The 12266-nt window shown below is 51.2% G+C and overlaps 1 protein-coding gene across 1 annotated transcript in view; it reads right to left on the bottom strand.

Moving 5' to 3' along the window:
- LOC143956857 (uncharacterized) overlaps window positions 1-12266 on the bottom strand; it is a 77405-nt gene that overhangs the window by 29599 nt on the left and 35540 nt on the right. Inside the window, exon 5 of the mRNA XM_077467024.1 lies at window positions 10144-10292. Coding sequence (XP_077323150.1) covers window positions 10144-10292 — 149 coding nt within the window. The remainder of the gene's footprint in view (window positions 1-10143; window positions 10293-12266) is intronic.

Genomic DNA, 12266 nt, shown 5'->3' with positions numbered 1-12266 from the left:
AGACCTTATCTGGAATATGCAGTTCAGTTTTGGGAACCAGTTCTCAAAAAGGATATCAGGGACCTGGAGAAAGTGCAGAGAAGGGCAACCAAACAGCTATGAGGAAAGATTAGAGGAACTGAATTTATTCTCTCTTGAGAAGAAGGGATTAAGGGGGGATATGCTCAACATGTATAAATCTATAAGGGGTCCATATAGTGAACTTGGTGTTGAGTTATTCACTTTACGGTCAACACAAAGGACACGGGGCACTCTTTACTTCTAGAGGAAAAGAGATTTCATCTTCAACTACGGAAAGGTTTCTTCATAGTAAGAGCTGTGAAAATGTGGAAAAGACTCCCGCCAGAGGTGGTTTTTGCCAGCTCAGTAGATTACTTTAAGAAAGGCCTGGATTCTTTCCTAAATGTACATAATATAACGGGGAACTGACATTTATAGGGGATCAGGAAGGAATTTTTTTCCCCTGCTGTAGCAAATTGGATCATGCTCTGCTGGGGTTTTTCGCCTTCCTCTGGATCAACTGTGGGTATAAAATTGAGTATATGGGATTTTTGTCATGGTTATGCAATAGAGTTTGTCTGTCAGCTTATCTGTCTCAATGTGTTAATCTCTAGAGACCAGCCAACTCTCACCTGACTGCCTTTTGTAAATCCCTCAACATTATCTTGGATTTTACCTCTTCTTACCATTCCCAATCCAATGGCCAGACTGAGAGGGTTAATCAGGAGTTGGAGGTCTTTCTCTGTACCTTGATCTCGGCCCATCATGATGATTCGGCATCACTACTCCCATGGGCTGAGTTCTACCACAATAATCATGTCAACATCGGTTCTCAGAAAACACCCTTTCTCACTGTTTATGGAAGACATCCTCAGCTTCCTCTTCCTATGACTTGTTCTTCTGACATTCCAGCTTTGGCTACTGTTCAGGAATCATTCAATTCCATGTGGGCTGATGTTCATGATTCCCTCCAGAAAGCTGCCAACAAATTCAAGAGTTTTGACCGTCTCAGGCATAAGCCGCCTTCTCTTCAGCCAGGAGACAAAGTCTGTCTCTCCACCAGGAACATCAGACTCCGGGTTCCTTCTCTCAAATTTGCCCCAAGATTAATTGGTCCATACACCATAACTTCTAAATTGAATCCAGTTTGTTTCAAGCTCCAGATTCCCAAAAGCCTCAAAATCTCGAACTCCTTCCATGTTGCCCGTCTGAAGCCTTTAGTTCTCAATAAGTTCTCTTGTCCTCTCTCTAACACAGCGCCGGTCTCTGAGGATAATCAGGAGTATGAGGTTAGCCAAATTTTGGATTCCCAACTCTGTAGAGGCATTCCCCAGTACCTTATGCATTGGAAAGGTTTTGGTCCTGAGGAGAGGTCATGGATCACGGTTTCCGAGGTCTTTGCACCTCGTCTGTTGAGGACGTTCAATTTGAAGTTCTCCTCTAAACCTGGTCTCAGGCGGGGAAGGGGGAGGCCTCATAAGAAGGGGGGGTACTGTCATGGTTATGCAATAGAGTTTGTCTGTCAGCTTACCTGTCTCCATGTGTTCATTTCTAGAGACCAGTCGACCCTCACCTGACTGCTTTTATAATCCCTCCTCTAGCATGGCTCCACCCTAGCTCCTATCAGAGAACTCTATATTAACCTGTGCACTGCAGGCCAACCCTGCTGATCAACCTTTGTGTGTTTGGCTTCCTGTTTCCTGTGTGCTCTATGTTTGTTTCTGTTACCGACCGTGGCGTGTTCTCAACTATTCTTGTCTGCTTGTGACCCTGACCTTTGGTGTGTCCCCGACTATCCATGTTTGCCTGTGACCCTGAACCTTTGGCGTGAACTCCATTGTCCTTGTCTGCTTGTGGCCCCGACCTTGGCTTATCCCCTTACTATCCCTATCATCCTGTTGCCTACTGTGGGCGTGAGCTGGGGGACCCTGGGGTCGCGACCTGGAGCCAGTTGCAGCCCAGTCCATCCTCACCACTAGAGGCTCTGGTGAACACCTGCTGGCTCTTAAGCCTTGTACACACGGTCTGAGAATCCGTCGGAATGTGTCCTATCGGACCGTGTCGTCGGATAATCCGACTGTGTGTGGTCTGCATCGTACTGATTCCGTCTGAATCTCCGTCGGACCCAATTTTCCAACATGTTGGAAATATTTCCCGACCAACTGGGCCGGTCGGACCTAATCCGATCATGTGTAGAGCATTTTGATCAGACCAAGTGCCACGCATGCTCAGATCAAATTCCTACATCAAAGCTATTGGCTACTAGCCTGAATGTAGTCCCATCGTAACGAAATTACGTCATCACGTTCTGAAAGATTGGATTTTTCACCAACTTTGTCTGACCGTGTGTATGCAACAGTTTCGGACAAGATCCGATGGACAAAATCTGACGGGCAGAATCCGACGGATTTGGTTGTGGAAATCTCTGACCGTGTGTACAGGGGCTTAGACTCCACGCCCTAGGAAATCTTATGCTCTTACACCGGTGGGATCCCTCTTGGTGTTCCAGCGGCCCTGCCTTCCTTACCACCTTGACTCCCATCCGCAACAGTCAGCCGTATGGTCAACTACCTTGCGGTGCACTCCTGATCCCTACAGTGTGCATCTGTCACCTAGCTCAAGGTGACCTGACAATTGTATGTTAATATATATATATATCTATATTATGGTTGAACTGGATGGACTTGTGTCTTTTTTCAACCTGGCTAACTATGTAACTATACTTACCTGCTCTGTCTAATGGTTTTGCACAGAGCAGCCCCGATCCTCCTCTTCTCGGGTCTCCCTATGACGCTCCTGGCTCCTCCCTCCTGCCAAGTGACCCCATAGCAAGCAGCTTGCTATAGGGGCACCAGAGGCAATACGCTGCTCTGTGTGTCCATTCAGACATGGAGCCGTGACTCGGCCTGCCACCTTTCTCTCCTCATTGGCTCCCAGACTTTGATTGACAGCAGTGGGAGCTAATGGAGCCCGCTGTGTGGAAAGAAAAGTGAGAGGGGAGGACACACAGGCTCATCCAATTTAGTCCAGAATGGATGGGTTTAAACAAGACTTAACAAACCCGCCTACCCAATACAACACTCTGTTAATACCATCAGCCGGTGGCGTTTAACATAATCAGTCAAGGCCTCTGGGGTGGTAATCCTCTGAATAAAGAAGCATACAGGAAAAACAAGGGAGAATTCCCAAAAAGTATTCTTCAAAGAGGATAGACCGGATTAAACGAAATTTCTTTATTGAATATCCACAAATAATCACATTATAAATCTAGAAAATATTACTGTATACACCCATCTCCAGCACATAAAATTAAAATTAAGACAGAGGTCTTAATGAGACACAGGTGGCCACCACAGCCAATCATACACAACATCTCATGATTTAACCGGTTCCCGACCAACGCACGCCGATGTACATCGGCAGAATGGCATGGGCAGGCAAATGGGCGTACCTGTACATCCCTTTAAATTTGCCGCCCTGCCATCGCGAATGCGACGCCGGTGGCGCGCTCGCGTGCTGGTCGGGACCCCCGTAAGTCCGGTCGCGGGTCCCGCAGACTCGATCGCCACATGCATACCCGCGATCGTCTCACGGGGCGGCTGAACTGGGAGATGCTGTTGTACACAGCATCTCCCCGTTCTGCCTGGCAACTAGTGACGCTGATCTCTGCTCCATGTGATTGGAGCAGAGATCAGTGTTCACTACAGGAAAGCCCAGCCCCCCACCAGTTAGTAACACACCCCTAGGAACACTTAACCCCTACACTGCCACCCACTGGTTAATCCCCTTCGCTGCCAGTGTCATTTACATAGGAATCAGTGCATTTAAATAGCACTGATTGCTGTATAAATGACAATGGTCCCAAAAATGTGTCAAAAATGTCCGATGTGCCCTCCATAATGTCGCAGTCACAATAAAAATCGCTGATCGCTGCCATTACTAGTAAAAAAAAAAATTATTACTAAAAATGCCATAAAACTCTCCCCTATTTTGTAAACACTATAAGTTTTGCGCAAACCAATCAATAATCGCTTATTGCGATTTTTTTTTTAACCAAAAATATGTAGAAGAATACGTATCGGCCTAAACTGAGGGAAAAAAATGTTTTTTTGTATATTTTTGGGGGATATTTATTATAACAGAACAGTAAAAAATAATGCGTTTTTTTTCAAAATTGTTGCTTTATTTTTGTTTATAGCGCAAAAAATAAAAACCGCAGGGGTGCTCAAATACCACCAAAAGAAAGCTCTATTTGTGGGAAAAAAAGGACGTAAATTTTGTTTTTTGGAGCCACATCGCACGACCGCGAAATTGTCAGTTAAAGCGACGCAGTGCCCGAATCACAAAAAGTGGTCTGGTCTTTCACCAGCAAAATGGTCCGGTGCTGAAAGTGGTTAAGTCACGAAATCTTGCCTTGTTTTGAAGTAATCTGAAGGCCATCATACGGCATGCAGTGGAGGGTAAAAAGGAACTTCACTCATCTTTTAGAAATATGGTAGCTACTGACTTTTAAAAAGACATACTTATGAGCCTATTAGATCTATTGCTGTCTTACTAGCACCCTTTGCTACTCCTTTCACAGTTTCCAGGTTCCTCCTGTCCTGGCATCTTGGATTTGGGAGCTTTGGGGACTGTCACTTCCTAATGATTCATAGCTGGTTCTCCACTACGCATGGGGTTGACTAGTCCTGTAGCCTCCTTGGATGTATAACGTTATCTCAGGAGTCTGCAGATGGAGGGGGCATGTCCGAACACAACGTTGTCTTTACCTAGGTGGGAAGCAAGGAATTGGGAGCAAGTACTTGCTCACCAAAAAAAGAAAGAAAGACTTCCAAATGTGGAATGGAGAGGGTTGGAGGAGGTTATGGAAATTGGGAGTGAAGGTCCCCTTTAAACAGGGCTGGACTGGGGGAGAAATTTGGCCCTGGACTTCATCTAGACCGGCCCCCTTACATCAGAGAGTCCCATCAGCAGCCCCCTTACATCAGAGAGTCCCATCAGCAGCTCCCTTACATCAGAGAGTCCCATCAGCAGCTCCCTTACATCAGAGAGTCCCATCAGCACTCCCTTACATCAGAGTGTCCCATCAGCAGCCCCCTTATATCAGAGAGTTACATCAGCAGCCCCCTTACATCAGAGTGTCCCATCAGCAGCCCCTTACATCAGAGTGTCCCATCAGCAGCCCCTTACATCAGAGTGTCCCATCAGCAGCCCCCTTACATCAGAGTGTCCCATCAGCAGCCCCTTACATCAGAGTGTCCCATCAGCAGCCCCCTTACATCAGAGTGTCCCATCAGAAGCCCTCTTACATCAGAGTCCCATCAGCAGCCCCCTTACATCAGAGTATCCCATCAGAAGCCCCCTTACATCAGAGTGTCCCAACAGCAGCCCCCTTACATCAGAGTCCCAACAGCAGCCCCCTTACATCAGAGAGTCCCATCAGCAGCCCCCTTACATCAGAGTGTCCCATCAGCAGCCCCTTACATCAGAGTGTCCCATCAGCAGCCCCCTTACATCAGAGTGTCCCATCAGCAGCCCCCTTACATCAGAGTGTCCCATCAGCAGCCCCTTACATCAGAGTGTCCCATCAGCAGCTCCCTTACATCAGAGTGTCCCATCAGCAGCCCCCTTACATCAGAGTGTCCCATCAGCAGCCCCCTTACATCAGAGTGTCCCATCAGCAGCCCCCTTACATCAGAGAGTCCCATCAGCAGCTCCCTTACATCAGAGAGTCCCATCAGCAGCTCCCTTACATCAGAGAGTCCCATCAGCACTCCCTTACATCAGAGTGTCCCATCAGCAGCCCCTTTACATAAGGCTGTCCCATCAGCAGCCCCCTTATATCAGAGAGGTACATCAGCAGCCCCCTTACATCAGAGTGTCCCATCAGCAGCCCCTTACATCAGAGTGTCCCATCAGCAGCTCCTTACATCAGAGTGTCCCATCAGCAGCCCCCTTACATCAGAGTGTCCCATCAGCAGCCCCTTACATCAGAGTGTCCCATCAGCAGCTCCCTTACATCAGAGTGTCCCATCAGCAGCCCCCTTACATCAGAGTGTCCCATCAGCAGCCCCCTTACATCAGAGTGTCCCATCAGCAGCCCCCTTACATCAGAGTGTCCCATCAGCAGCCCCCTTACATCAGAGTGTCCCATCAGCAGCCCCCTTACATCAGAGTGTCCCATCAGAAGCCCTCTTACATCAGAGAGTCCCATCAGCAGCCCCCTTACATCAGAGTGTCCCATCAGAAGCCCCCCTTACATGAGAGTGTCCCAACAGCAGCTCCCTTACATCAGAGTCCCAACAGCAGCCTCCTTACATCAGAGAGTCCCATCAGAAGCCCCCTTACATCAGAGTGTCCCATCAGCAGCCCCCTTACATCAGAGTGTCCCATAAGCAGCCCCCTTACATCAGAGTGTCCCATCAGAAGCCCTCTTACATCAGAGAGTCCCATCAGCAGCCCCCTTACATCAGAGTGTCCCATCAGAAGCCCCCTTACATCAGAGTGTCCCATCAGCAGCACCCTTACATCAGAGTGTCCCATCAGCAGCCCCCTTACATCAGAGTGTCCCATCAGCAGCCCCCTTACATCAGAGTGTCCCATCAGCAGCCCCCTTACATCAGAGTGTCCCATCAGCAGCCCCCTTACGTCAGAGTGTCCCATCAGCAGCCCCTTACATCAGAGTGTCCCATCAGCAGCCCCCTTACGTCAGAGTGTCCCATCAGCAGCCCCTTACATCAGAGTGTCCCATCAGCAGCCCCCTTACATCAGAGTGTCCCATCAGCAGCCCCCTTACATCAGAGTGTCCCATCAGCAGCCCCCTTACATCAGAGTGTCTCATCAGCAGCCCCCTTACATCAGAGTGTCCCATCAGCAGCCCCCTTACATTAGAGAGTCCCATCAGAAGCCCCCTTACATCAGAGTGTCCCATCAGCAGCCCCCTTACATCAGAGTGTCCCATCAGCAGCCCCCTTACATCAGAGTGTCCCATCAGCAGCCCCCTTACGTCAGAGTGTCCCATCAGCAGCCCCTTACATCAGAGTGTCCCATCAGCAGCCCCCTTACATCAGAGTGTCCCATCAGCAGCCCCCTTACATCAGAGTGTCTCATCAGCAGCCCCCTTACATCAGAGTGTCCCATCAGCAGCCCCCTTACATTAGAGAGTCCCATCAGAAGCCCCCTTACATCAGAGTGTCCCATCAGCAGCCCCCTTACATCAGAGTGTCCCATCAGCAGCCCCCTTACGTCAGAGTGTCCCATCAGCAGCCCCTTACATCAGAGTGTCCCATCAGCAGCCCTCTTACATCAGAGTGTCCCATCAGCAGCCCCCTTACATCAGAGTGTCCCATCAGCAGCCCCCTTACATCAGAGTGTCTCATCAGCAGCCCCCTTACATCAGAGTGTCCCATCAGCAGCCCCCTTACATTAGAGAGTCCCATCAGAAGCCCCCTTACATCAGAGTGTCCCATCAGCAGCCCCCTTACATCAGAGTGTCCCATCAGCAGCCCCCTTACATCAGAGTGTCCCATCAGTAGCCCCCTTACATCAGAGTGTCCCATCAGCAGCCCCCTTACATCAGAGTGTCCCATCAGCAGCCCCCTTACATCAGAGTGTCCCATCAGCAGCCCCCTTACATCAGAGTGTCCCATCAGCAGCCCCTTACATCAGAGTGTCCCATCAGCAGCTCCCTTACATCAGAGTGTCCCATCAGCAGCCCCCTTACATCAGAGTGTCCCATCAGCAGCCCCCTTACATCAGAGTGTCCCATCAGCAGCCCCCTTACATCAGAGTGTCCCATCAGCAGCCCCCTTACATCAGAGTGTCCCATCAGCAGCCCCCTTACATCAGAGTGTCCCATCAGAAGCCCTCTTACATCAGAGAGTCCCATCAGCAGCCCCCTTACATCAGAGTGTCCCATCAGAAGCCCCCCTTACATGAGAGTGTCCCAACAGCAGCTCCCTTACATCAGAGTCCCAACAGCAGCCTCCTTACATCAGAGAGTCCCATCAGAAGCCCCCTTACATCAGAGTGTCCCATCAGCAGCCCCCTTACATCAGAGTGTCCCATCAGCAGCCCCCTTACATCAGAGTGTCCCATAAGCAGCCCCCTTACATCAGAGTGTCCCATCAGAAGCCCTCTTACATCAGAGAGTCCCATCAGCAGCCCCCTTACATCAGAGTGTCCCATCAGAAGCCCCCTTACATCAGAGTGTCCCATCAGCAGCACCCTTACATCAGAGTGTCCCATCAGCAGCCCCCTTACATCAGAGTGTCCCATCAGCAGCCCCCTTACATCAGAGTGTCCCATCAGCAGCCCCCTTACATCAGAGTGTCCCATCAGCAGCCCCCTTACGTCAGAGTGTCCCATCAGCAGCCCCTTACATCAGAGTGTCCCATCAGCAGCCCCCTTACATCAGAGTGTCCCATCAGCAGCCCCCTTACATCAGAGTGTCCCATCAGCAGCCCCCTTACATCAGAGTGTCTCATCAGCAGCCCCCTTACATCAGAGTGTCCCATCAGCAGCCCCCTTACATTAGAGAGTCCCATCAGAAGCCCCCTTACATCAGAGTGTCCCATCAGCAGCCCCCTTACATCAGAGTGTCCCATCAGCAGCCCCCTTACGTCAGAGTGTCCCATCAGCAGCCCCTTACATCAGAGTGTCCCATCAGCAGCCCCCTTACATCAGAGTGTCCCATCAGCAGCCCCCTTACATCAGAGTGTCTCATCAGCAGCCCCCTTACATCAGAGTGTCCCATCAGCAGCCCCCTTACATTAGAGAGTCCCATCAGAAGCCCCCTTACATCAGAGTGTCCCATCAGCAGCCCCCTTACATCAGAGTGTCCCATCAGCAGCCCCCTTACGTCAGAGTGTCCCATCAGCAGCCCCTTACATCAGAGTGTCCCATCAGCAGCCCCCTTACATCAGAGTGTCCCATCAGCAGCCCCCTTACATCAGAGTGTCCCATCAGCAGCCCCCTTACATCAGAGTGTCTCATCAGCAGCCCCCTTACATCAGAGTGTCCCATCAGCAGCCCCCTTACATTAGAGAGTCCCATCAGAAGCCCCCTTACATCAGAGTGTCCCATCAGCAGCCCCCTTACATCAGAGTGTCCCATCAGCAGCCCCCTTACATCAGAGTGTCCCATCAGTAGCCCCCTTACATCAGAGTGTCCCATCAGCAGCCCCCTTACATCAGAGTGTCCCATCAGCAGCCCCCTTACATCAGAGTGTCCCATCAGCAGCCCCCTTACATCAGAGTGTCCCATCAGCAGCCCCCTTACATCAGAGTGTCCCATCAGCAGCCCCCTTACATCAGAGTGTCCCATCAGCAGCCCCCTTACATCAGAGTGTCCCATCAGCAGCCCCCTTACATCAGAGTGTCCCATCAGCAGCCCCCTTACATCAGAGTGTCCCATCAGCAGCCCCTTTACATCAGAGTGTCCCATCAGCAGCCCCCTTACATCAGAGTGTCCCATCAGCAGCCCCCTTACATCAGAGTGTCCCATCAGCAGCCCCCTTACATCAGAGTGTCCCATCAGCAGCCCCCTTACAATAGAGTGTCCCATCAGAAGCCCCCCTTACATGAGAGTGTCCCAACAGCAGCTCCCTTACATCAGAGTCCCAACAGCAGCCTCCTTACATCAGAGAGTCCCATCAGAAGCCCCCTTACATCAGAGTGTCCCATCAGCAGCCCCCTACATCAGAGTGTCCCATCAGCAGCCCCCTTACATCAGAGTGTCCCATAAGCAGCCCCCTTACATCAGAGTGTCCCATCAGAAGCCCTCTTACATCAGAGAGTCCCATCAGCAGCCCCCTTACATCAGAGTGTCCCATCAGAAGCCCCCTTACATCAGAGTGTCCCATCAGCAGCACCCTTACATCAGAGTGTCCCATCAGCAGCCCCCTTACATCAGAGTGTCCCATCAGCAGCCCCTTTACATCAGGGTGTCCCATCAGCAGCCCCCTTACATCAGAGTGTCCCATCAGCAGCCCCCTTACATCAGAGTGTCCCATCAGCAGCCCCCTTACATCAGAGTGTCCCATCAGCAGCCCCCTTACAAGCGGTTTTACGGAGTCTGGCATCCACTTTGACATGTATTCTACAGAAGAACCAGAGAACATGAATAATGAATTGCGCGCTTTACCTTAAGAGCTTCATCCTGGTTTCGTACAGTGAGAAGGTTGGCAGACGCCTCCTGAACACAATGTTTCTCACTTTGATACCAAGTTTTTGTTCCTTCATTGATTAATAAACATTTCTTACCAATCATAATCCAATTTTCTGGACAGAGATCTGGGAAGAAAAAGCAAGAAATCGTGAACAGAATGTGGCCAGTTACAGTAGGACGGTAAAAAAACATCACTATTTTATTTTTAGGTACCAGAAACCAGTGGCATAGCATGTGAGGGGAGGATTGTGGGGGTTCAAGGCCAGGGGCACAACATTTACAGGGGCACCGAGTGTGCTGGGTCCCAGGCCATTCTATAATGCAGGGCAAAAGGGGTACCTGCCCCAGAACCAGTCATTGTTGTGAGGCCCAAAGCAGCTGCCCCTTTAGCCCCTTGTTGTCATGGAGAGTCCCGGGTCAGTGGTAGCGGGAGCAGGGCAGCAAACAGAGGCGTCCTCAGGTGCAGCATCTCTCTCCATATGGCAAGTAGGTGTCCCCTGAGATGGAGGTCACAAAGGAGGTGAACAGCAAGGACAGTTAGGCCTGAGAGCCCAGGAGGGAGAAGAGCTCCACCGCCTCTGATCCCCAGAGAGGCAAACAGCAGTGGGCGTGGCATCCCCAGCACCTTCCGGAGCTTGTGGACTCCTTTTCCAATCTCCTCTACACTCTAACATCAGCAGTGACAGCAGCACGGAGGATATGCGGACTGGGGGCCTGGAGGATGAGGATGGGCAGGAGGAACAGGCAGCCAGGAGTCTGTTGGAAAGAGCAGAGCACCCTCATCGTTACCCAGAATGAGAATGGGTCCTGCCTTCTGCTGGCCATCATAAGCATCCTACTGCTGGCATGAAAGGTACTGTCTCACACCCTCTCTCTCCCACCCCCCCTCTCTCTCTAACCCCACCTCTATCTTTCTCATCCCCACCCTCTCTTTTTCACCCCTCTCTCATCATCCTCTCTCTCTCACCCCATCTATCTCTCCCACCCCCTCTCTCTTTCTTTAACCCTATCTCTCTCTCATCCCCTCTCTCTCTCTTTCTCACCCCGCCGTCTCTCTCTTACCCTGCTTTCTCTCTTACCCTCCTCTCTCTCACCCTCCTCTCTTTCTAAACCCCCTCTCTCTCTTTCTCACCCGCCCCTCTTTCTCTTACCCTCCTCTCTCTCTCACCCCCTCTCTCTCTTCCCCCTCTCTCTCACACTCCTCTTTCTCACCCCCCTCTCTCTCTTTCTCACCTCCGCCTTCTCTCTCTTACCCTCCTCTCTCTCTCACCCCCCCTCTATCTTACCCCCTCTCTCTCTTACCCTCCTCTCTCTCTCACCCACTTCTCTCTCTTACCCTCCTCTCTCTCTTACCCTCCTCTCTCTCTCACCCCCTCTCCCTCTTACCCTCCTCTCTCTCTTACCCTCCTCTCTCTCTCTCACCTCGCCCTCTCTCTCACCCTCCTCTCTTTCTCACCCCCTCTCTTTCTCTCCCCCCTCTCCCTCTTTCTCACCTCCGCCCTCTCTCTCTCACCCCCCTCTCTCTTACCCCCTCTCTCTCTTACCCTCCTCTCTCTCTCACCCCCTCTCTCTCACCCCCTCTCTCTCTCTCTTACCCTCCTCTCTCTCTTACCCTCCTCTCTCTCTCACCCACTTCTCTCTCTCACCCACGTCTCTCTCTTACCCACTTCTCTCTCTAACCCACTTCTCTCTCTCTAACCCTCCTCTCTCTCTTACCCTCCTCTCTCTCTCACCCTCCTCTCTCTCTTACCCTCCTCTCTCTCTTACCCTCCTCTCTCTCTCACCCTCCTCTCTCTCTTACCCTCCTCTCTCTCACCTCCCCCTCTCTCTCACCCCCTCTCTCTCTTACCCTCCTCTCTCTCACCTCCCCCTCTCTCTCACCCCCTCTCTCTCTTACCCCCTCTCTCTCTCTCTTACCATCCTTTCTTTCTCACCTCTGCCCTCTCTCTCTCACCCTCCTCTCTCTCTCTCACCCTCCTCTCTCTCTTACCCCCTCTCTCTTACCCCCTCTCTCTCTCTCTCTTTCTCACCTCCGCCCTCTCTCTCTTACCCCCTCTCTCTCTTACCCCCTCTCTCTTACCCCCTCTCTCTCTCTCTCT

The sequence above is a fragment of the Lithobates pipiens genome, unplaced genomic scaffold, assembly GCF_037356315.1.
Source record: "Lithobates pipiens isolate NorthernLeopardFrog02 unplaced genomic scaffold, aLitPip1_a1.2 Scaffold_44, whole genome shotgun sequence".
Classification (NCBI taxonomy): Eukaryota; Metazoa; Chordata; class Amphibia; order Anura; family Ranidae; genus Lithobates; species Lithobates pipiens.
This window is presented reverse-complemented; position numbering and strand designations above follow the sequence as displayed.